This window comes from Gobio gobio, assembly GCF_949357685.1.
Source record: "Gobio gobio genome assembly, chromosome: 19".
Lineage (NCBI taxonomy): Eukaryota > Metazoa > Chordata > Actinopteri > Cypriniformes > Gobionidae > Gobio > Gobio gobio.
The window spans coordinates 49,680,119-49,706,279 of record NC_137112.1 but is presented as its reverse complement, the minus strand read 5'-3'; the positions used below and the strand labels follow the sequence as shown (position 1 = coordinate 49,706,279).

Here is a 26,161-nt window from a genome sequence, read left to right as displayed (position 1 = left end):
TTTATTGAACTAGCATTAGTAAACCTACATTCTGTGGAATTACGACTAAGTTGTTGTGTGTGTGTGTGTGTTTTTAATTTAGTGCTTGGCGCATGTTGAGGCATTCATCGACTTCAGTGAGGATGAACTCATAGAGGACGGGATCTTACATGACGGTACGTCTCCTGTAATGGATGGATCAAAACACTGATTCATTTCCAGAATGTTTTGTGAGACTTTCCTGTTGGTGTTGACCTCAGAGAAACCCTAGCAGGTGTTGAGACCAGGGATCAAAGCACTGAGAGACAGTCGTAGAAGCCCCTGCCATCGTTTGTCCAACGTTACTCAGATGTTTTAAGTGTACATTCGGGTCTTTTTCGATGGGGAATTGAGGGATTTCATTGTGCGTCAAGGAACAAACCTGTCACACTTCCTCTGAGAGTTACACACGGGCTGTAAAGCCACTGATAGAGGTCATGAAAAATAGTCTTTCCCCTCCACTGACACACTTCTAGTGCTCTGTGAGTTTGTACATGTTCAGAACAAATTATGCTCTATTCCTGTCCTTTAAAGTTAAAGCCCTAAGGTTAATTTAAAGGGATACACTCACCTAAAGGATTATTAGGAACACACACTAATACTGTGTTTGACCCCCTTTGGCTTTCAGAACTGCCTTAATTCTACGTGGCATTGACTCAACAAGGTGCTGAAAGCATTCTTTAGAAATGTTGGCCCATATTGATAGGAGAGCATCTTGCAGTTGATGGAGATTTGTGGGATGCACATCCAGGGCACGAAGCTCCCGTTCCACCACATCCCAAAGATGCTCTATTGGGTTGAGATCTGGAGACTGTGGGGCCATTTTAGTCCAGTGAACTCATTGTCATGTTCAAGAAACCAATTTGAAATGATTCAAGATTCAAGATTCAAGATTCAAGAGTTTTATTTGTCACATACACAGTTATATACACAATATACAACTGGCAGTGAAATGTAAACAGGTCCGCTCCATGGACAGGATTGGATGATTGGAGCTTTGTGACGGTGCATTATCCTGCTTGAAGTAGCCATCAGAGGATGGGGACATGGTGCTCATAAAGGGATGGACATGGTCAGAAACAATGCTCAGGTAGGCCGTGGCATTTAAACCATGCCCAATTGGCACTAAGGGGCCTAAAGTGTGCCAAGAAAACATCCCCCACACCATTACACCACCACCACCAGCCTGCACAGTGGTAACAAGGCATGATGGATCCATGTTCTCATTCTGCTTACGCCAAATTCTGACTCTACCATCTGAATGTCTCAACAGAAATCCAGACTCATCAGACCAGGCAACATTTTTCCAGTCTTCAACTGTCCAATTTTGGTGAGCTGGTGCAAATTGTCGCCACTTTTTCCTATTTGTAGTGGAGATGAGTGGTACCCGGTGGGGTCTTCTGCTGTTGTGGCCCATCCGCCTCAAGGTTGTGTGTGTTGTGGCTTCACAAATGCTTTGCTGCAGACCTCGGTTGTAACGAGTGGTTATTTCAGTCAAAGTTGCTCTTCTATCAGCTGGAATCAGTCGGCCCATGACCTCTGACCTCTAGCATCAACAAGGCATTTTCTCCCACAGGACTGCCGCATACTGGATGCTTTTCCCTTTTCACACCATTCTTTGTAAACCCTAGAAATGGTTGTGTGTGAAAATCCCAGTAACTGAGCAGATTGTGAAATACTCAGACCGGCCCGTCTGGCACCAACAACCATGCCACGCTCAAAACTGCTTAAATCTCCTTTCTTTCCCATTCTGACATTCAGTGTGGAGTTCAGGAGATTGTCTTGACCAGGACCACACCCCTAAATGCATTGAAGCACTCACCTAAAGGATTATTAGGAACACCTGTTCAATTTCTCATTAATGCAATTATCTAATCAACCAATCACATGGCAGTTGCTTCAATGCATTTAGGGGTGTGGTCCTGGTCAAGACAATCTCCTGAACTCCAAACTGAAAATACAAATAGGAAAAAGAGGCTACAACAGCAGAAGACCCCACCGGGTACCACTCATCTCCACTACAAAGAGGAAAAAGAGGCTACAATTTGCACCAGCTAACCAAAATTGGACAGTTAAACACTGTAAAAATGTTGCCTGGTCTGATGAGTCTGGATTTCTGTTGAGACATTCAGATGGTAGAGTCAGAATTTGGCGTAAACAGAATGAGAACATGGATCATCATGCCTTGTTACCACTGTGCAGGCTGCTGGTGGTGGTGTAATGGTGTGGGGGATGTTTTCTTGGCAGACTTTAGGCCTCTTAGTGCCAACTGGGCATGGTTTAAATGCCACGGCCTACCTGAGCATTGTTTCTGCCCATGTCCATCCCTTTATGAGCACCATGTCCCCATCCTCTGATGGCTACTTCCAGCAGGATAATGCACCGTCACAAAGCTCCAATCATTTCAAATTGGTTTCTTGAACATGACAATGAGTTCACTGGACTAAAATGGCCCCACAGTCACCAGATCTCAACCCAATAGAGCATCTTTGGGATGTGGTGGAACGGGAGCTTCGTGCCCTGGATGTGCATCCCACAAATCTCCATCAACTGCAAGATGCTCTCCTATCAATATGGCCAACATTTCTAAAGAATGCTTTCAGCAGCTTGTTGAGTCAATGCCACGCAGAATTAAGGCAGTTCTGAAGGCCAAAGGGGGTCAAACACAGTATTAGTGTGTGTTCCTAATAATCCTTTAGGTGAGTGTATATCACCCAAAAATGAAAATTCTCTCATCGTTTACTCACCCTCAAGTTGTTCCAAACTTGTATGAGTTTATTTGTTCTGCTGAACACAACAACCATTGACTAGGATAGTATTGGTTCCCTACTATGGTAGTCAATGGTTGCTCTATCTGCTTGGTTACAGACATTCTTCTAAATATCTTCTTAGTTATTTCTCAACCCTGATGCATTGAGTGTTTTGTCTGCTGCAGTGGACACAGCTGTTCGGGAGCTGCTGACCGATATGGAAAATCATCTCTCAGATCAGCGGAGAGGAGAGCGATTGCGAAGCGGCGTTCAGGTGGTCATCGCTGGAAGCACCAACGCGGGCAAGAGCAGCCTGCTCAACATGCTCAGTAAGATCAGGCACACACGTGTCGAATCTGACATGCCAAATATAAGTATCAGACTAAAGTCCAGGCAGACTCGGGTTTAGCTTCAGGACCCAGATTGTACATCTGATGTGTGTGATGACCAACCGCAGCATATTCTCATACAAAAGTTAAAAATCCATAAAATCACACACGGAAATGTACCAGTCAAAAGTTTGGACACACCTTCTGCATTGTATATTAATACTGAAGACTTCCAAACTATGAAATAACACCTGTGGAATTATGATAATGTGCTTTAGACCATCAGTTGTCTTGTTTATTGTTTATTGTTAAAAGGATCCAAATTAGCTGTCACCAAAGTGAGACAAGCTAATCTTCCTGGGGTCCACATCAAAAACAAAACAATCACATAACAATGATAATCTAAAAGCAGTAAAACATTATAAACATCAAGAATTATTCAGAATAAATTATTACAGTATTACATTCTTACAGAAAAAATGTCCATTCCCTATTCACAATTTTAAATAGTGCATTCTCAGATGGTACCTGAAAGAGATTTTGCTATTAATTTTACGTATATTCAGTGGGCAATTATTCCAATAATTGATGGCACGATAAATAACTGTTCTCTTTAAAGCATTTGATTTTGGGCATCATCTCAGCTGACCTAGTCAAATAAGAGTAAACCTGATCACACCTAACCATTTGATTATATTAAACAACGTGTAGAAAAGAAAAGAAAAATGTAATTGTGTTGAAAACCAGCCTTTTCTCCACCATTAAAGGGTTAGTTCACCCAAAAATGAAAATTCTGTTATTAATTACTTACCCTCATGTCATTCGACACCCATCAGACCTCCGTTCATCTTCGGAACAGAAATAAAGATATTTTAGTTGAAATCTGATGGCTCAGAAAGGCCTCAATGGGCTCAATGGCACGGTTCACTCTCAAGACTCTTAAAAGACACTAAAGACGTTGTTACAAAGTCCATCTCACTACAGTGGTTCTACAATAACTTTATGAATCGGCGAGAATAGATTTTGTGCGCAAAAAAACCCTAAATAACGACTTACATAGTGATGACGATTTCAAAACAAGGCATCATGAAGCTTCAGAGTGTTATGAATCAGTGAGTCGATTCAGCGGTTCAGATCGTTATGAATCAGTGAGTCGATTCAGCGGTTCAGAGCGTTATGAATCAGTGAGTCGATTCAGCGGTTCAGAGCGTTATGAATCAGTGAGTCGATTCAGCAGTTCAGAGCGTTATGAATCAGTGAGTCGATTCAGCGGTTCAGAGCGTTATGAATCAGTGAGTCGATTCAGCGGTTCAGAGCGTTATGAATCAGTGAGTCGATTCAGCGGTTCAGAGCGTTATGAATCAGTGAGTTGATTCAGCGGTTTGAATCGCCAAATTTCAGCAGTTTGGCCTTACGGGTGTCGAACAACATGAGGGTAAGTAATTAATGACAGAATTTTCATTTTTGGGTGAACTAACCCTTTAACCATGAGAGTCGATGGTGCGTACAGATAGTGTTTGTCTATTTTGGGCAGTTTGTAATTTCTTTAGTTGACCTTTAGATGCAGACGACCACACAGGGGCACAATAATCCAGGTGACATAAAATTAAAGATTTATCCATCTGTCCCACTATGTGTGAAGGGAAATAAGAAAGACATTTCCTCACCCTAGAGATCCCACAACCCATCTTCTTCACTATGCTGTCAATATGTCCCGCCCATAACCGCTGACTATCTATTATTGTGCCCAGTAATTTTACTTTATCTACCTGTTCTATAGGTTCCCCAGACAAGATCAAACTCATCTTTGGTGCAGATGACAGTTTATGACTTGATCCCAAGATAATTGATTTGGTTTTCGAGATGTTCAGCACCAACTTATTTCGTTTTATCCAATCAAAAACCATAGCTGATAAAACATTGTCCAGTTCACTGGCAGGTTTAGCAGCATAATACAATGTGGAATCATCAGCATACATTTACAGTTACAATTACAATTGCTTTACACAAAACTGATGGTAAATCATTTGTGAAGATGGCGTATAAAAGTGGTCCCAGGCAAGACCAAGACCTTAGAGTGAGACCAGCTGCCCCTATAATAAACCCGTTGTGTCCTACTTATGAGATAACTCTCCATAAATTGGATGGCAGTTGAAATTAAATCCATAGCATTTTAGTTTACCAACAAGTAGATTGTGATCTATGACATCAACTAAAACCAAGTAATACTGCACCAGTCATCTGTAACTTATCCATTTCCTTGAGCCAGTCATCTGTCATTGCTGTAAGGGCGGAACAAGTTGAATGGTTATGTCTATAAGCATGTTGGAAATCTGTGTTCAAGCCATTACATTCAAAGTATTCCTGTATTTGTGAGGAAACTATTCTCTCCATCAGCTTATTAAAGGGTTAGTTCACCCAAAAATGAAAATTCTGTCATTAATGACTTACCCTCATGTCGTTCGACACCCGTCAGACCTCCGTTCATCTTCGGAACAGAAATTAAGATATTTTAGTTGAAATCTGATGCTCTGAAAGGCCTCCATTGGCTCAATGGCACTCTACACTGTCAAGACCCTTAAAAGGTACTAAAGACGTCATTACAAAGTCCATCTCACTACAGTGGTTCTAAAATAACTTTATGAATCGGCGACAATAGTTTTTGTGCGCAAAAAACCCTAAATAACGACTTGCATAGTGATGACGATTTCAAAACAAAGCATCATGAAGCTTCAGAGCGTTATGAATCAGCCGAATGATGATTCGGATCGCGTGTCAAACCGCCAAACTGCTGAATCGACTCAGTGATTCATAACGCTTCAAACCGCTGAATCGACTGATTCATAACGCTCTGAAGCTTCATGAGGCCGTGTTTTGAAATCGTCATCTCTATATAAGTCGTTATTTAGGGTTTTTTTGCGCACAGAAACTATTCTCGTCTTCATAAAGTTATTGTAGAGCCGCTGTAGTGAGATGGACTTTGTAACTTTAGTCTTTAGTGTCTTTTAAGGGTCTTGAGAGTGTAAAGTTGAGCCAATGGAGGCCTTTCAGAGCATCAGATTTACACTAAAATATCTTCATTTGTGTCTGAAGATGAACGGAGGTCTGACGGGTGTCCAACCACATGAGGGTAAGTAATTAATGACAGAATTTTCATTTTTGGGTGAACTAACCCTTTAAGAACTGGGAGAATAGTGATAGGTCTACTGAGTGCTAGTCTGCCAGCTTTAGCTTTTCCAGATATTGGGAAAAACACCTTTCATTAAGCATGTATTTAATATTTGACATAAGGGACCACAAACATATTCAGCTGCCAGACGTGATGACTAACAGACAGCAGACAAACGGCACCTGTCACTCAAAGTGGCCACGCCCTTAATTATGCAAAACTTTAAGGCTTTATATAATGTAAAGGAATGAGTTATAAAAACATTCCCCCCTCACAGTCGTCATGAAGGGCAACATTAGCCGTACAGACCAAAAGCACAGTTTGTCCCAGACTGTAAACATGTGTTCTTCTGCTGTAAAGTTGGCCATTTTAACATGAGCTCAATGAGATTCTGCTCCTTCTGGAAACACGAGGAATGGACATTTAGATCAGCGAAAAACTGTCCTTTGGTCTAATGAAGATTTGAGGTTTGTCTTTGTGTTCCTGAATGTGTGTGAAGCGTGAAGGAGGAGGAGAATTAACCAGCATGGCTACCACAGCATTTTGCAGAGACATCTGGTTTGAGAATGATTATATAAGAGGGTTATATAAGAGCTATTTGTCCCAGAAGGAGAGTGGACCTGACCTCCACAATCACCCGATCTAAATCCACTTGAGTTGGACCAGAGAGCGAAGGAAACGCAGCCAATAAGTCTCAACACCTCTGAGAACTCCCTCAAGAAACTTGGGAAACCTTCCAGGTGACTGTCATCATTTCAATGTCTTCATAGTTGAACATTATGACCGCTGAATAACAGATGATCTGTTAGTGGGTGGGATATATTAAGCAGCAAGTGAACATTTTGTCCTCAGAGTTGATGTGTTAGAAGCAGGAAAAATGGCCAAGCGTAAGGATTTGATTATTACGCAGGAATGAGAGTATAGTTCCTGCCATATCGGCCTAGAACATCACAACTTCTCATTTTCCGTCGGTCTTAGCACACAATGGAACTACAGAAGTGTCGAGTTTTAAACAGGAGAAATATGGAAACTCTTTTGAGCGAGATGCTAACGGTCTAATCAGATTCAATGATCTATGCTAAGCTATGCTAACAGTGCTACCGCCAGACCCGGAGATCGGCTAAAAATGGTCAAACTCAACTGTTTAACTCTAGAGGAGTCAGAGAATGAGCCCAAAAATAGTGGCGTGTTTCTTTAAGAGATTATATTAGCTTTGACTAGGGTTGGGTACCGAAATCCGGTTCCAATATGGCACCGGTACTCATATAACCGGTATGTACTGGACCGAATCAGAACGCAGATTTCGGTTCCTCATTTCGGTGCCAAAATTCAAACGTGCTTTCGCGCTTTGGCTGAGCCAGAGACAGACGCTCAGCGCTCGTCACATCACAACTCATGACAACTATTCAGTGTTTTCAACCACATCTCATGACAACTATTTAGTGTTTTCAACCACATCTCATGACAACTATTCAGTGTTTTCAACCACATCTCATGACAACTATTTAGTGTTTTCAACCACATCTCATGACAACTATTCAGTGTTTTCAACCACATCTCATGACAACTATTCAGTGTTTTCAACCACATCTCATGACAGCTATTCAGTGTTTTCAACCACATCTCATGACAACTATTCAGTGTTTTCAACCACATCTCATGACAACTATTCAGTGTTTTCAACCACATCATGTTTATTTCAGGTTTCAGACATTTAAATGCTCATAAGTAGGCAACTAGCAAAACACACACTGATGTCTATGGAAGCGACAATGACAATCCTTTCAGATGGTTATAATTTGACTAATGTTACGTGTTTTATTCACATCAGATACATGCACATTATATAGTAACTATATAGTTTACTCTATTCTTCCTCCAGTTCACTGGTCACTTACTTTCATGTATTTCGTGAGACGAGAATGAACTGAAGTGTTGTAAATCTGACAGATCCGATTCTGAGGCGCAAACTAACATGGCGCCGCCCATTGCGCTTTATAGATCAACTAACACACATTCACTCACACATTTGAACATCAGATAGTTCGTGACACAGTTAAGAAGTTTGTGAATATTTTGAATAAAAAGAAAAAACGAAATAAACCCGATACAGCTGAGCTGTCAGCGCTATTGCGGCTGCTGTGTGTCATGTGAGAAACATGACGCGTCGCCATGGAAACATTAAGGCGATGCGTTTTAAAATATTTAGCCAGAGAATATGATCATATTTCAAAATAAAGCTGAAGCTGGAAGCTGGTTAGTAGCAGAGCAAGAATACAGACGACTGCTGTTATTACTGTAACTGTTATTACTGTAACTGTTATTTAGAGTTATATTAGGCTTGTTGTAGTTGGGTTAGGTGGCTTAGGTTTTACTGTGAATTTGTAAATAAGTCAATTATAATTTGTAAATAAGTAAATTGTGTTTTGTATTTATTTATATTCATACATTTAAGTATACATTAAACTTTTAATAAATGGTTCAATTTAAATAAAAAATAAATAAATAAAAAGCCATTTAATGTCATCCACCTCGTTTTGTGGCCTTTAAAAAAAAAAAAGTATCGGTTCAGGCACCGTTTAGGCACCGGAACCGTTTTAAAAGTATCGGTTTGGCACCGGAATCGAAAAAACCCAAACGATACCCAACCCTAGCTTTGACAGACTTTTAAAAATACATTTAGGCTTTTAAAAACATGTTTCATGGATCCTACAGCAACTCTTAACGGCCCTCTTTAGACTTGATTTTTTTAAGTTATAAGAAGAATATTTTCTGCTGTTCTACTGTTGTTTGTACTTTCATCTGTTACACTAAAAGCAAGATTTCTCTTGTATAAGAATATCTGGTTAAACACATTTTAGGGGCAAAAGTGTCCTATTGTCCTATGACAGAAGGTTAACGGTTGCACATGATAAATGCACATATTATCATGCACACTCATAAAATGGCACCCGTACGACCTTTAATGACGTTTATCTCTGACCTCTGACCCCTCCAGTAGCAGAGGGGGATGTTTGGATATCGCCACACTTCCTGCCAGAATTACCCCTCATCCATCAGGCCTGTTATTGTCTACGGTCCAGCTTGCAGCTGTGGTGTACTGGAGATTTAATTAAGCAATTTGTTAAATTTGCGTAAAAGCTGAAAACTAAATTTAACATGTTATGCATTTGAAGAATTGAGTAAATGCAGATTTTAAGATTTTATTAAAGTTGATAAACTCTTTAAGGAAGTTGACACAAAGAGCTGTTGAGTGAGACTGGCCTCTTCCTTCCAGTGGACATATGGAGATGTACTTTAACACTAAACTATACCAACAATAGAAGACGTTTCAGAAGCATTTCTTCAAACTTTCTTCCGCTTAGAGAAACTGCTTTAGAGCCGGTTATTGTGTTGATTTATCTGCAGTTATTTTAGTTCAGCGCTGAGCAGCGAAAAACAAAAGACAAAGAGAGTTGCTAAAAGTGTTTTATTTATCGACAGAACATGACGCATGACGTTACAGTGCCTTGCTAATAAGAGAAACGCTTTTAAGTTTTGAAACATCAGCTTGTAACATTTAAACTGTGGTTATCTCTTATAAGGACAATGCACAGATATCAGATTCTTCAGCAGATGATCTAAATTATGTATGACCTTCACTTTTAATGCAAATATTTGAATGCATGAAATATTGATGTGATTATGCTGTATATAAAAATACCGTAATGTTCAGTATCACGCAGGGGCGGCGCTAATGCACACCGAACGCGAATAGAGCGTCAAAATGGCGTATAATTGGACGCTTGAACATTTTGAATCCATTGGCGTGTCCACAGTGAATTGGACGCTTGTATAAATCGAGCGTTTGAAGTGAAATAGACGCACGTTTAAGGCGCCTTTACATTGAAATCACTCGCTCCAGACGCTCTATTCACGTTTGGTGTGAACGCAGCATAAGGGGGGAAATGCTACTGTACTTGTTGTAGCCCTTAAGAAAAGGTATTTAAGTTTAAATATTATAATGTTATTTTGTTTGTCTATCTATTTTGATTATGAAAAGTGAACAGCGTGAGTGAGAAAGCACACGTCATCAGATGCTCAATGCCAGGAGACATGGAGTGGGCCAGACATGATTGTGGCCACTTCATTAAGTTTTATATCTTAATTTTAATCAATGTTTCATCAACTAATTGGGGCATTCTGGGTTGAGCGAGCGGAGCTTAATTGGTCAGTATTATTAAATTGCAGACAGATTTTGTATAGCTTGGTGTGGTAGAGGCCAAACATCATATTCTCTCACGCTTACCAGCGAGCTGTATAAGCACATTTGTCTTACTTAAGATGAAGAATAGCCATAACTTTGTTCACACCACAGCATCTGGATTGGAGTAACATAGTAAAGTTAGGGTCATTGTATAACTGTGTATACATGCATCATACAAATAAATAATTTATATACTGCTGTATTACATAAAAAAATAAGAATTGTCCATTTTGATATCATGATGACTTAAAGATGAAAGATATGTACACATAGTCATTTTATAAATTGTTCATTTTGGAAATTGTTGCCTGTTCACATTTATGATCATTATACTCTATATCACCAGAAGTGTTGTGCCACCCCTTCACACACACATGAGCTTCCCATTCTCAATCCGTAGGGTTTAATATGCAGCTCTAACAGCTTCAGCTCTTCTTTCCTCAAGGTTTAGGAGTGTGTTTATGGGGATTCTTCTAGAAGCGCATTTGTGATGTTGGACGAGAAGGCCTGGCTCTCAGTCTCTGCTCTAATTCATCCCAAAGCTGTTCTATCGGGTTGAGGTCAGGACTCCAGTTCCTCCACCAAACTCCTCATCCATGTCTTTATGGAGACGCTTTGAGCACTGGTCATGCTGGGACAGGAAGGGGCCGTCCCCAAACTGGTCCCACAAAGTCGGGTGCATGAAATTGTCCAAAATGTCTTGCATTGAGAGTTCCTTTCACTGGAACTAACCCCTGAAAAACAACCCCACCCCATAATCCCCCCTTCACTAAACATTACACATGGCACAATGCAGTCCGGCAAATCCCGTTCTCCTGGCAACCGCCAAACCCAGACTCGTCAGACAGAGAAGCGTGATTGGTCACTCAGAGAACACGTCTCCACTGCTCTAGAGTCCAGTGGCGGCACACTTTACCCACACTTTGCATTGCACTTGGTGATGTAAGGCTTGGATGAGCTGCTCGGCCATGGAAACCCATTCCATGAAGCTCTACACACTGTTCTTGAGCTCATCTGAAGGCCACAGAAGTTTGGAGGTCTGGAGTTCTTGACTCTGCAGAAAGTTGGCCACTTCTGTGACCCTCAGCATGCGCTGACCCCGCTCTGTGACCCTCAGCATGCGCTGACCCCGCTCTGTGACCCTCAGCATGCACTGACCCCGCTCTGTGACCCTCAGCATGTGCTGACCCCGCTCTGTGACCCTCAGCATGTGCTGACCCCGCTCTGTGACCCTCAGCATGCGCTGACCCCGCTCTGTGACCCTCAGCATGTGCTGACCCCGCTCTGTGACCCTCAGCATGCGCTGACCCCGCTCTGTGACCCTCAGCATGCGCTGACCCCGCTCTGTGACCCTCAGCATGTGCTGACCCCGCTCTGTGACCCTCAGCATGAGCTGACCCCGCTCTGTGGCCCTCAGCATGAGCTGACCCCGCTCTGTGACCCTCAGCATGAGCTGACCCCGCTCTGTGACCCTCAGCATGCGCTGACCCCGCTCTGTGACCCTCAGCATGCGCTGACCCCGCTCTGTGACCCTCAGCATGCGCTGACCCCGCTCTGTGACCCTCAGCATGCGCTGACCCCGCTCTGTGACCCTCAGCATGCGCTGACCCCGCTCTGTGACCCTCAGCATGCGCTGACCCCGCTCTGTGACCCTCAGCATGAGCTGACCCCGCTCTGTGACCCTCAGCATGCGCTGACCCCGCTCTGTGGCCCTCAGCATGCGCTGACCCCGCTCTGTGACCCTCAGCATGCGCTGACCCCGCTCTGTGACCCTCAGCATGAGCTGACCCCGCTCTGTGACCCTCAGCATGAGCTGACCCCGCTCTGTGACCCTCAGCATGAGCTGACCCCGCTCTGTGACCCTCAGCATGTGCTGACCCCGCTCTGTGACCCTCAGCATGCGCTGACCCCGCTCTGTGACCCTCAGCATGCGCTGACCCCGCTCTGTGACCCTCAGCATGCGCTGACCCCGCTCTTTGTGGCTGACTTGCTGTTGTTCCCAATGGCTTCCACTTTGTTATAATCCCACTAACAGTTGAGTGTCGAATATTGAGTATAATATTTGGCCTTATTGCACAGGTGTCCACCGATCACGGCCCCACGCTTGAGTTCTCTGAGCTCCTGAGAGCGGCCCATTCTCTCACTAATGTGTGTAGAAGCGAACACACACACACACACACACACACACACACTCCTGAGAGCGGCCCATTCTCTCACTAATGTGTGTAGAAGCGAACACACACACACACACACACACACACACTCCTCCTGAGAGCGGCCCATTCTCTCACTAATGTGTGTAGAAGCGAACACACACACACACACACACACACACACACTCCTGAGAGCGGCCCATTCTCTCACTAATGTGTGTAGAAGCGAACACACACACACACACACACACACACACTCCTGAGAGCGGCCCATTCTCTCACTAATGTGTGTAGAAGCGTCTGCAGGCCTAGAGCCGGAGTTATACATAACTTGTCCTTGAGTTATCTCATCTAAAAAGTTCTATATGTTCCTGCCCATGCATTATTTGCCTTTCTAACACTGGTCTGTTAGATATTACGTTTCTACAGGATATGAACTTTGTGTTGTTTTTGTGTACCTGCAATCACCGCATTTAAATATAGTTGGGTTTCTTGGGTTTTCTTGAAGTCTTGTGAATACCCTCTGCCCTCCATCCTGAGAAATGAAGGACTTCTGAGAAGTTCCAGATCAGAACGCCTCACTTCTTTGTTCTCCTCATTAGTTTGTGAACTACATTCCCTCTCTCTCTCTCTCTCTCTCTGTAGCTCAGCGTCCGGCTGCCATAGTGTCTCCCACAGCTGGAACCACCAGAGACGTGGTGGAGGTCCGGCTGGACCTCGGGGGCTATCCTGTGCTCCTGAGTGACACCGCTGGGCTTCGGGTCAGCACCGATGCAGTGGAGCAGGAGGGGGTGCGGCGCGCCCGTCTGCGGTGGGTATTTACGGACACGGGTGGGAAAATCAAGCTAAAATAAACACTGAGGCATTTTTACGCAAACAATCCAAAGTGATAAATATCTCCATCCTAAAAATGGCCTGTAGGGGGGAAATATCTCTCAAGATTGTGTGCCACTGATTGTGCCTCGTGAGGGGAAATGATCTGTTTATTCACAGACTCAGATAAACATCGGAGATTAGTTGTGTTTTGTTGCATTGCAATTTAGTGGTTACTTAGTCTAAGAATTAGCTATTTATTATTTAACAAAAGATAAAAACACTTTTCAAGAAGTTTGATAAGCTTAATACTGTAGATGATGTCCAAATCGACCTTGAGGAAAACATATTTACACTTTTTTTTTTTGCATATTAACTTAGATTTGTTTGCAGCTATGCATTCTCAAGTAAACAACACACTGAATTATTCCAAATCTTTAACTAATTGTGTAGAATTGTAGACAAAAATTGAGACCTTTAGATCAGAAAACAACATATTAATCATTATTAATTATTGTATTTAATCCATAAAGTATTGGTGTATTATGTTTAATCATTTTCTTGTCTCATGAATGTTTAGTTTTTGTAAAAACACAGGAAAAAAAAGACCTATCAATTAGAGACAATTATAATATGAGAAATAAAGTTAATTCTTTAAAATGGTCCATCATAAATTGTTTGTCTAAAATAGTGTGTGGTGACTTAGTCTGAGAATTATCTATTTATTATTTAACAAAAGATAAAAACACTTTTCAAGAAGTTTGTTAGGCTTAACACTGTAGATGATGTCCAAATCGACCTTGAGGAAAACATATAGATAATCCATAATTTTACCGATATTTACACTTTTTTTTGGCATATTAACTTAGATTTTATTGCAGCTATGCATTCTCAAGTAAACAACACACTGAATTATTCCAAACCTTTAACTAATTGTGTAGAATTGTAGACAAAAATTGAGACCTTTAGATCAGAAAACAACATATTAATCATTGTTAGTTATTGTATTTAATCCATAAAGTATTGCTGTATTATGTTTATTCATTTTCTTGTCACATGAATGTTTAGCTTTTTAAATAGTTTTTTAAGCAATAGATGATGTCCAAATCGACCTAGAGGAAAACTGACTTAAAATTAGGGATAGATAATCCATCATTTTACAGATATTTACACTTTTTGCCCTTTTTTTTTGCATATTAACTTGCAGCTATGTATTCTCAAGTAAACAACACACTACATCAATCAAAAGTTTGGAATAAGAATAATTATTAATAATTATTCCAGACCTTTAACTAATTGTGTATAATTGTAGACAAATCCCCAATTTTTTTTTGAAAATTGAGACCTTTAGATCAGAAAACAACATATTAATCATTATTAGTTATTGTATTTAATCCATAAAGTATTGCTGTATTATGTTTATTCATTTTCTTGTCACATAAATGTTTAGTTTTTTAAAAACACAGGAAAAATAGACCTATCAATTAGAGACAATTATTATATGAGAAATAAAGTTAATTCTATAAAAAAAGGTCCAGCATAAATTGTTTGTCTAAAAAAGTGTGTGGTGACTTAGTCTAAGAATTAGCTATTTATTATTTATCAAAATGTCAAAACACTTCAAGAAGTTTGTTAGGCTTAACACTGTAGATGATGTCCAAATCGACCTTGAGGAAAACTGACTAAAATTAGGGATAGATAATCCATCATTTTACCGATATTTACACTTTTTTTTTGCATATTAACTTAGATTTTTTGCAGCTATGCATTCTCAAGTAAACAACACACTGAATTATTCCAAACCTTTAACTAATTGTGTAGAATTGTAGACAAATCCCAAAACAATTTTTTGGAAAATTGAGACCTTTAGATCAGAAAGCAACATATTAATCATTGTTAGTTATTGTATTTAATCCATAAAGTATTGCTGTATTATGTTTATTCATTTTCTTGTCACATGAATGTTTAGTTTTTTAAAAACACAGGAAAACTAGACCTATCAATTAGAGACAATTATAATATGAGAAATAAAGTTAATTCTTTAAAAAGGTCCAGCATAAATTGTTTGTCTAAAAAAAGTGTGTGGTGACTTAGTCTAAGAATGAGCTATTTATTATTTAACAAAATATCAAAACACAAAAGATAGCATAAAAACACTTCAAGAAGTGCGTTAGGCTTAACGCAATTGATGATGTCCAAATCGACCTCGAAGAAAACTGACTAAAATTAGGGATAGATAATCCATAATTGTACCGATATTTACACTTTTTGCCCTTTTTTTTGCATATTAACATGCAGCTATGCATTCTCAAGTAAACAACACACTACATCAATCAAAAGTTTGGAATAAGAATGAGGATGAATTATTCCAAACCTTTAACTAATTGTGTAGAATTGTGGACAAATCCCAAAACAAAAATTTTGAAAATGGAGACCTTTAGATCAGAAAACAACATATTAATCATTATTAGGGGCCAAGCACCGGAGGCATGCTGAGTCGACTGATATCCAATTTTAACATATCGGCCATTTTGACTGTCGGACATTTTGAATTATGTGCTAAAATGCTGTATTTTATGAACACATGAACGGATTGTTATGAAACTCGGTATGGGTCATCAGCTCGATGCCCTGAAGGAGCCTGAGAAGTTTCGAAACAGTGCCACCTAGTGGATTTCTTAAAACTTTGGGTGTGGTTGACTAATTTTCACGAGACTCATCTCCCCTTGACTCCTGAATCCTTGCCGAGTCCAACAATACCAGACTTGCCAAGTTTCGGCGTATGGTTTGTGTAGCGTTGTAATTTAGCGCTTATAAAACGTTAGCTGATATCTTGGAAACTGCTAGTCCGAAAAAGGAAAAATAGACCTACAAATTAGAGACAGTTATTATATGAGAAATAAAGTTAATTCTATATAAAGGTCCAGCATAAATTGTTTATCTAATAATCTCTGCACACTGGGCCTGTTCCCGGTGTGTGTTGTGGTGAATGGCTGTGATTTAATAGCGAGATGGCATTGACAGGAAGTGGCCACTTTGTTTCTACGAGGTCAAAGGTTGTAAGATGCTGCCCAGGCTCAGGAAACAGGCTTGAGGAATGAGCTTCCTCTGCTGCCCACAGGGTGGAGGAGGCCGATCTGTGTCTGGTGGTGGTGGACTTGACGCTGCTTCCCTCAGATCCGCAGCTCCTGCCCGTCTTCCTCAGCGAACACTTGAAGAGCATCCTGGAGCGCTCCTCTCTAGAGCCGGACTGTATCCTGGAGCGCTCCTTTCTAGAGCAGGACTACATCCTGGTCCTCAACAAGAGCGACCTCATCTCGGCGGAGCACCGGCGCAGCATCCAGGCCTCCCTCGGCCGCTCAGCTGATGCTCCTCCTGCCTGTTTCCTGTCCTGCCACACCGGCGACGGCCTGGAGGATCTGCTGACCTCATTACAACACACACTAAAGACTCTGTGAGTGACACTGCTCAACACAGAAACCTGTTCTACAGACAGACAGATGGACAGACAGACAGACAGATAGATGGATAGATAGATAGACGGATGGACAGACAGATAGATTGATGGATAGATGGACAGACGGACAGACAGACAGACAGATAGATAGAAAGATGGATAGATAGACGGATGGACAGACAGACAGACAGATAGATGGATAGATAGACGGACGGACGGACAGACAGATAGATGGATAGATGGACAGACAGATTGATAGATGGATAGATAGACGGACAGACAGATGGACCGATGGACAGACAGATAGATAGATGGATAGATAGACGGACAAACAGATAGATGGACCGACGGACAGACAGACAGATAGATAGATGGATAGATAGACGGATGGACGGATGGACAGACAGATAGATAGATGGACAGACAGATAGATGGATAGATAGATAGACGGATGGACAGATAGATAGATTGATGATAGATGGACAGACGGACAGACAGACAGACAGATAGATAGATAGATAGATATATAGATGGATAGATAGACGGATGGACAGACAGATAGATGGATAGATAGACGGACGGACGGACGGACAGACAGATAGATGGATAGATAGACGGACAGACAGACAGATAGATAGATGGACCGACGGACGGACAGATAGATAGATGGATAGATAGACGGACAGACAGATAGATGGATAGATGGGCCGACGGACAGACAGACGGATAGATAGATGGATAGATAGACGGATGGACAGACGGATAGATCGACGGACGGACTGATGGACAGACAGACAGATAGATGGATAGATAGACAGACAGACAGACAGATAGATAGATGGATAGATGGACCGACGGAAAGACAGACAGATAGATGGATAGATAGACAGACAGACAGATAGATGGATAGATGGACCGACGGACAGACAGACAGATAGATAGATGGATAGATAGACGGATGGACAGACAGATGGATAGATGGATAGATAGACGGATGGACAGACAGATAGATGGACAGACAGACAGATAGATAGACGGATAGACGGATGGACAGACAGACTGATAGATGGACGGACGGACTGACGGACAGACAGATAGATAGATGGATAGATAGATGGATAGATGGACCGACGGACAGACAGATAGATAGATGGATAGATGGACCGACGGACAGACAGACAGATAGATAGACGGATGGACAGACAGACAGATAGATGGACAGACAGATAGATAGATGGATAGATAGACGGATGGACAGACAGACAGATAGATGAATAGATAGACGGATGGACAGACAGACAGATACAACCCCAAATCAGAACAAGTTGGGACAGTATGGAAAACGCAAATAAATAAAAAAAGAAGTGATTTCTAAATTTACTTTGACTTGTATTTCATTGCAGACAATATGAACACAACATATTTCATGTTTTGTCTGTTCAACTTCATGTCATTTGTAAATATGCATCCTTTCCTGTCATTCAGACCTGCAACACATTTCAAAAAAAGTTGGGACAGGAGCAATTTAGGGCTAGTAATGAGGTAAAATGGTTAAATAATGATGTGATTTGAAACAGGTGATGTCAACAGGTGATTGTAATTATGATTTGGTACAAAAGCAGCATCCAAGAAAGGTCTAATCCTTTAGGAGCAAAGATGGGCCGAGGATCGCCAGTTTGCCAACAAATACGTGAGAAAATTATTGAAATGTTTAAAAACAATGTTCCTCAAAGAAAGATAGGAAGAGATTTGGATATTTCACATTCAACAGTGCATAACATAATTAAAAGATTCAAGGAATCTGGAGGAATTTCAGTGCGTAAAGGACAAGGGCGCAAGCCTAAGCTGAACAACCGTGATCTCGATCCCTCAGGCGGCACTGCATCAAGAATCGTCATCATCTAGAAGCGATATCACCACATGGGCTCAGGACTACTTTGGCAAACCTTTGTCAAGAACCACAATACGTAGTTACATCCACAAATGCCAGTTAAAACTGTACCGTGCCAAAAGGAAGCCTATGTTAACAGTGTCCAGAAGCGCCGTCCACTTCTCTGGGCTCGAGGCATCTGGGATGGACCATCACACAGTGGAAACGTGTACTGTGGTCAGATGAAGCAGTATTTCAGGTATTTTTTGGGAGGAATGGACGCCGTGTGCTCCGGACCAAAGAAGAAAAGGATCATCCAGACTGTTACCAGCAACAAGTCCAGAAGCCAGGGTCTGTCATGGTATGGGGTTGTGTCAGTGCCCTTGGCAAAGGTAACTTGCACTTCTGTGAAGGCTCCATTAATGCTGAAAAGTACATAGAGATTTTGGAGCATAATATGCTGCCTTCAAGAAGACATCTTTTCCAGGGACGTCCATGCATATTTCAACAAGACAATGCAAAAGCACATTCTGCACACATTCTGCAGTCCTGGCTGTGGAGGAAGTAGTGTTGTTTTCGTCAACGAAAAGTATGACTAAATATCTTCGTCAACGAACCTTTATAACGTGACGAAAACGAGACGAGACGCAACGTAAATGCTGGTCATGTGACGATGACGAATAAAAACGAGACTAAATGTGGTTCACAAAATAAAAACTATGCTAAAATGTCTCTTCATTTTCGTTGACGAAAATGAGACGAGACGAAAAGTCGTGTTTTTATTTTGCAGTATTTCTGTGCGTCTCATTCAGGGGCTGCATCAGGTCTCACTGCGCAGACGCAGGTGACATCACTCTCTTCAAACCCCACTTGCGCGGCGTCTCCGGTGAGTGAACGGGTCCTATGGCCGGCCAGTCGGGGTTCGTAAGCCCTATTCGGACGGTAATTGTTTGTCCTGCGGTCGTAAGGTGTCTTCATCATTTACAGGGGCTAGTCAGTGATTTTATTGTCGTCTTAATGCAGAATATCAGTGTTTTTCTCCCACCACCCGTGTAAAAATCTCCGGCCAAATTACCTAACTGAATTACTGTTTGACAAACACCAAGGTCGTGTGGTGCCGTCTGAATCCACATCTCTGAGTTTTCAATCACTTCAGAATTCACGGTTTATATCCTTTTTGGCCACTGCAGAGCACCGTGCGGTTGTGCTTCGCTGTTATCTGGATGCATTTTAAAGATCTAGACTTGTATTACTGAAATATTGGTAAGTATTTACAAGAGCAAGATATTTCATCACCGCTCAAAAAAAAGAAAGAAAGAAAGAAAAGCACGTAAACATTTGAAATGTGCCGTTATAACGGCAGCAATTATATATGTTGAAATAACCACAGCATTATGAATACCTCATAAGCAAATAAGAGGCTATATTCACTTATTTCCACTCATTTCCATGTGGAATAAAATTACATCCTTTATTTTGAGATAAAATACAAGACAGAAAAACATTTTAACTATAATGTGGGTCTAATTTTAAACATATTTAAATAATTAAATAATAATTTGGAAATTATTTTCCTATTATTAAATTAAAAATGCATTTATTCTTATTAAGACATTTGGAAAAACTTTTATTACATTGAAGTGGAAAATAAAACGGGTGTTGTGGAAATAGATAGGGAAAAATGTGGCCACGAAAATCACAGGAAAAAACACCACAAACCTTAAGAGACATCTCAATGTTTTTATTTATTTAATTTAAATGTATGTGTGTGTACTTTTAACATGTTTAGTTGGTAAAATAAATATGTTGTAACTTCAAATCAGAGCGTCTTCCGTGTCTGGAATGGATGTATTCTTGAGTCTAAGGTAACAATAATATAATAAGATAACCTTGTTTGAAATGGGTTTGGCTAAAAGAAGATTTTGGTTTTGTCTATAATACGTACTTATACTACATTGACTGGGTTAAATAGAATTGCATTACTAAAAAGAGACTAAAATACAATTTGCATTGACTAAAACTTGACTAAAATGTCATCAGTTTTCGTCGACTAAAACTAGACGAAAATAGTCATAGATAATTCTGACTAAAATAAGACTAAAATGCTCAGACTTTTAGTCGACTAAAACTTGACTAGACTAAAAAGAGTATGACTATGACTAAAACTAATAAAAACTAAAATGACAGCTTGACACAAAGACTAGACTAAAACTAAAATTAAAACAGGCCGCCAAAAACAACACTAGGAGGAAGAGGGTTCGGGTACTTGACTGGCCTGCCTCAGTCCCGACCTGTCTCCAATAGAGAATGTGTGGAAGACCCCGAACTGTTGCCCACCTTAAGACTTGTTTGCAGGAAGAATGGGACAAAATTACACCTGAAACACTTCATCACTTGGTGTCTTCAGTCCCTAAACGTCTTTTAAGTGTTGTGAAAAGGAATGGCAACATTACAAAGTGGTAAATGCTTTACTGTCCCAACTTTTTTTGAAATGTGTTGCAGGTCTGAATGACAGGAAAGGATGCATATTTACAAACGACATGAAGTTGACCAGACAAAACATGAAATATTTTGTGTTCATATTGTCTGCAATGAAATACAAGTCAAAGTAAATTTAGAAATCACTTCCTTTTTTTTTTTTTTGCGTTTTCCATACTGTCCCAACTTTTTCTGATTTGGGGTTGTATATGGATAGATAGATGGACCGACCGACGGACATAAAGATAGAGACTGTAAATAGTGTAAATACTGTAATCTCTGACAGTCACTGAGTGTCATCTCTCTCTCTCTCTCTCTCTCCTTCTCTCTCTCTCTCTGTGTGTGCTGAAGGTGCGGTGACCCACTGATGGGCAGCCCGAGCCTGACTCAGACCCGACACCGGACTCTCCTGCAGAAGAGTGTGGAGGCTCTCCATCAGTTCCATCAGTTCAGGGACCTGGACCTGGTTCTGGCGGCGGAAGGGCTTCGTCTGGCCCTCTCCAGCCTGGGCCGCATCACTGGGAGAGTCGGCCCGGAGGAAATATTAGACACCATCTTCAGAGACTTTTGTATTGGGAAATAGAATAAGTAGAATAAAACAATAGAGGTGTAAATGGGCTGACAAGAAAGATGTTTATCATTTGTAATTCTAAAATAAAAATCTGAATCAAACGTTTAGAGAACGGATTATTTTCCAGGGCATGCACACACTAGTGTTCGATCTTTATTAAAAGGAATTCATACTTTTATTCAGCAAGTAATAATAATAAATTGATCAAAAGTGATAGTAAAAATATTCATGACAGTATTAAGCCAGCCAAGGCTCATGTGACACTGAATACTGGAGTAATGATGCTTTAACATCACAGGGATAAATTACACTTCAGAATATATTCTAATAGAAAACTGGAAGATTGTTTCCGCCAATGAATACAAATAAAAACGGTAATTGGGACTTTTATCTCACAATTCAGAATTGTGTCGCAGTTACGAGTTTTAAAGTCTGAATTGTGTGATATGAACTTGCATTTCTGAGTTTTTTTGCACTTTATTTTACAGTATTTAAAAGTGTTACCATAACTCGCAATTGCAAGTTTATATAGTGGGCCAAAAAGTATTTAGTCAGCCACCAGTTGTGCAAGTTCTCCCACTTAAAAACATGAGAGAGGCTGTAATCTTCATCATAGGGAGACTTCAACTATGAGAGACAGAATGAGAAAAAAATCCAGAAAATCACATTGTCTGATTTTTAAAGAATTTATTTGCAAATGATGGTGGAAAATAAGTATTTGGTCAAGATTTCTGTCTCTCTCAGACCTGTAACTTCTTCTTTAAGAGGCTCCTCTGTCGTCCACTGGTTCCCTGTATTAATGGCCCCTGTTTGAACTGGTTATCAGTATAAAAGACACCTGTCCACAACCTCGAAAAGTCAGACTCCAAACTCCACTATGGCCAAGACCAAAGAGCTGTCAAAGGACACCAGAAACTAAACTGTAGACCTGCACCAGGCTGGGAATCTGAATCTGCAATAGGTAAAGCAGCTCGGTGTGAAGAAATCAACTGTGGAGCAATTATTAGAAGATGGAAGACATACAAGACCACTGATAATCTCCCTCGATCTGGGGCTCCACGCAAGATCTCACCCCGTGGGCAGGGGCGCAACTACCCAGTGCCAGAGGGGTATGCAGAGACAATTTTGGAACCCAATACATATATATATATATAATTATTATTATTATTAACAATGTTAACAAATAAAAAAGTCACAAATTGACAAACATTAACATTATGATCGGATTCCAATAAAGAAACGAAAAGAAAGAAAATAATCTGAATTTTTATAACGATCCCAAGTAGGAACCGGTTCTCGATGCCCAATAATGTCGCTACCACACATTCTAGAGCGCTCTTTAGTTCCTACTAAATTGTAACATGGCGCCTTTTCACTTGCCCATTTATCTAATGTTGATGGTCATTGCAAAAACGGTCATGCAGATCGGCTGAGGATGGGAACCTGTAAATTTTACTCAAACTGTAATCATAGCCGCGAGCGAGATGATTGACAGGACGATAGCGGAGGCACAAGCGCAAGATCACTTTCGTTAATAACACAAACCACAAACTGAGGGTTCCCCACAGGGGAATTTCCAAATATCTTTTATTTATTTGTTATAATTCGGGTATAGCTATTTTATGTCATCCGTCTTATTGGTTTTTTTAACTAAAGTTTAATATACGCAAGTTTTTTTTTTGTACTATTTTATTGTTGTTGTATTTTCATTAAGAATAGGCTAATAACAAACATAAAAATAAACATTCGTTTTAAAGTAATTAAAGAGGAAATTATGAGTTAAGCAATATCATACGAGCAAGAGTGCTATTTTCCAGAGTAGCCATATCAGCACCATTGCAAAATACAATATTCATTTTATACAACAGTTCAATAAACAACGAGTTGTCATTTCTTACAGTTTTGCTCTATTTTTCCAACAAAAAAACACACCTGTCCCTAACCCTACCCTTAAACTTAGTCAAGTCAACTTTATTTATATAGCGCTTTTAACAATGTAGATTGTTTCAAAGCAGCTTTACAGTGTTAAACAGGAAAATAATGCAGCATAATTTTATTCAGCTGTATAGCCATTCTGGAAAAAACGCTGATGTCATCAGTTCATTTCAATTATCATACAGTGACAGTGTGGGCTTTAGATCAATAATTCGATCAGTAATTTAGTTTATATGGTTAATTTAGTTTATTAATTAGATTTATTTCAATGTTTAGTTGAACATGTAGTGTCCCCAACTGAGCACGCCAAGCCAGAGGCAACAGTGGCAAGGAAACCAAAACCCCGTCAGGTGACCTAATGGAGAAAAATAAACCTTGGAGAAACCAGGCTCAGTCGGGGGGGCAGTTCTCCTCTGGCCAATTAACAAACAGCGTATGATTATTATTCTGGCAGCTTTACAGCTCAGAGGTCATAATAGATCAGAATATTCGAGGGACCGGGGGCAACACGCTGGAGACGGGTTTATTGAGGATGACATATCGATTTAAGTATTATTTAATTGTAATATTCTAACAATCTGAGTCAACACGCAGGAGACGGGTTTATTGAGGATGACATATCGATTTAAGTATTATTTAATTGTAATATTCTAACAATCTGAGGCAACACGCAGGAGACGGGTTTATTGAGGATGACATATCGATTTAAGTATTATTTAATTGTAATATTCTAACAATCTGAGTCAACACGCTGGAGACGGGTTTATTGAGGATGACATATCGATTTAAGTATTATTTAATTGTAATATTCTAACAATCTGAGTCAACACGCTGGAGACGGGTTTATTGAGGATGACATATCGATTTAAGTATTATTTAATTGTAATATTCTAACAATCTGAGTCAACACGCTGGAGACGGGTTTATTGAGGATGACATATCGATTTAAGTATTATTTAATTGTAATATTCTAACAATCTGAGTCAACACGCTGGAGACGGGTTTATTGAGGATGACATATCGATTTAAGTATTATTTAATTGTAATATTCTAACAATCTGAGTCAACACGCTGGAGACGGGTTTATTGAGGATGACATATCGATTTAAGTATTATTTAATTGTAATATTCTAACAATCTGAGTCAACACGCTGGAGACGGGTTTATTGAGGATGACATATCGATTTAAGTATTATTTAATTGTAATATTCTAACAATCTGAGGCAACACGCAGGAGACGGGTTTATTGAGGATGACATATCGATTTAAGTATTATTTAATTGTAATATTCTAACAATCTGAGGCAACACGCAGGAGACGGGTTTATTGAGATGCCGTGTCGATGAGGCAGTTGCAGGGGGAGTCTAATCACGGTCTCTGCAGACACTTCAGGGTCATGTGTTGGTCTTCTCTGGGCGCAGGTCCACCATCTGATCTGGATACGGCCCGGATCCGGCTGACTGCAGTAAACCTCGGGATAAAACAGAGAGACTATCATTAGCGTAGATGCCATTCTTCTGATGATGTAACGAGTACATCAGGTGTTATGGGAAGTGTTCCCGGTTCCGGCTGACCTAGTTAATGCAGCCTAACAATCATTTCATTGAAAAAGTGTTTTATGTGTATGCCATAGTAAAGATATGTGTTTTTAGTCTAGATTTAAACTGACAGAGTGTGTCTGCTTCCCCAACAATGTTAGGAAGAGTTCCAGAGTTTAGGAGCTAAATAGGAAAAGGATCGACCGCCTGCAGTTGATTTGGATATTCTCGGTATGATCAACTGGCCAGAATTTTGAGACCGCAGTAGACGTGATGGAGTATAATATGTTAAGAGCTCGCTCAAGTATTGGGGAGCTAAACCATTTAGTGCTTTGTAAGTAATAAGTAAGATTTTAAAATGTATGCGATGTTTAATAGGCAGCCAGTGCAGTGTTGACAGAACTGGGCTAATATGGTCATACTTCCTGGTTCTAGTAAGAACTCGAGCTGCTGCGTTTTGGACCAGCTGGAGTTTATTTATTAAGCGAGCAGGGCAACCACCCAGTAGAGCATTACAATAATCTAACCTTGAGGTCATGAATGCATGAACTAACTGTTCAGCATTTTGCATTGAGAGCATGTGCCGTAATTTAGATATATTTTTAAGATGGTAGAAAGCAGTTTTACAGATGCTAGAAACGTGGCTTTCAAACGAAAGATTGGTATCAAAGAGCACACCCAGGTTCCTCACTGACGACGAGGACTTGACAGAACAGCCATCAAGTGTTAGACAGTATTCTAGGTTACTACTTGTGGAGCTTTTTTGTCCAATAATTAAAAATTCCGTTTTTTCTGAATTGAGTTGCAGGAAATTACCGGTCATCCAATGTTTTA

The 26,161-nt window shown here is 40.4% G+C and overlaps 1 protein-coding gene across 1 annotated transcript in view; it reads left to right on the top strand.

Moving 5' to 3' along the window:
• The window catches only part of LOC307143213 (tRNA modification GTPase GTPBP3, mitochondrial-like), a 43,716-nt gene extending 21,757 nt beyond the window's left edge, over window positions 1-21,959 (top strand). Inside the window, exons 5-9 of the mRNA XM_079844569.1 lie at window positions 83-155; window positions 2,954-3,097; window positions 13,311-13,476; window positions 16,600-16,932; window positions 21,635-21,959. Of these exons, the coding sequence (XP_079700695.1) occupies window positions 83-155; window positions 2,954-3,097; window positions 13,311-13,476; window positions 16,600-16,932; window positions 21,635-21,866 (948 nt within the window). The 3' untranslated portion in view covers window positions 21,867-21,959. The remainder of the gene's footprint in view (window positions 1-82; window positions 156-2,953; window positions 3,098-13,310; window positions 13,477-16,599; window positions 16,933-21,634) is intronic.
• The last annotated feature ends 4,202 nt before the right edge of the window (window positions 21,960-26,161 follow it).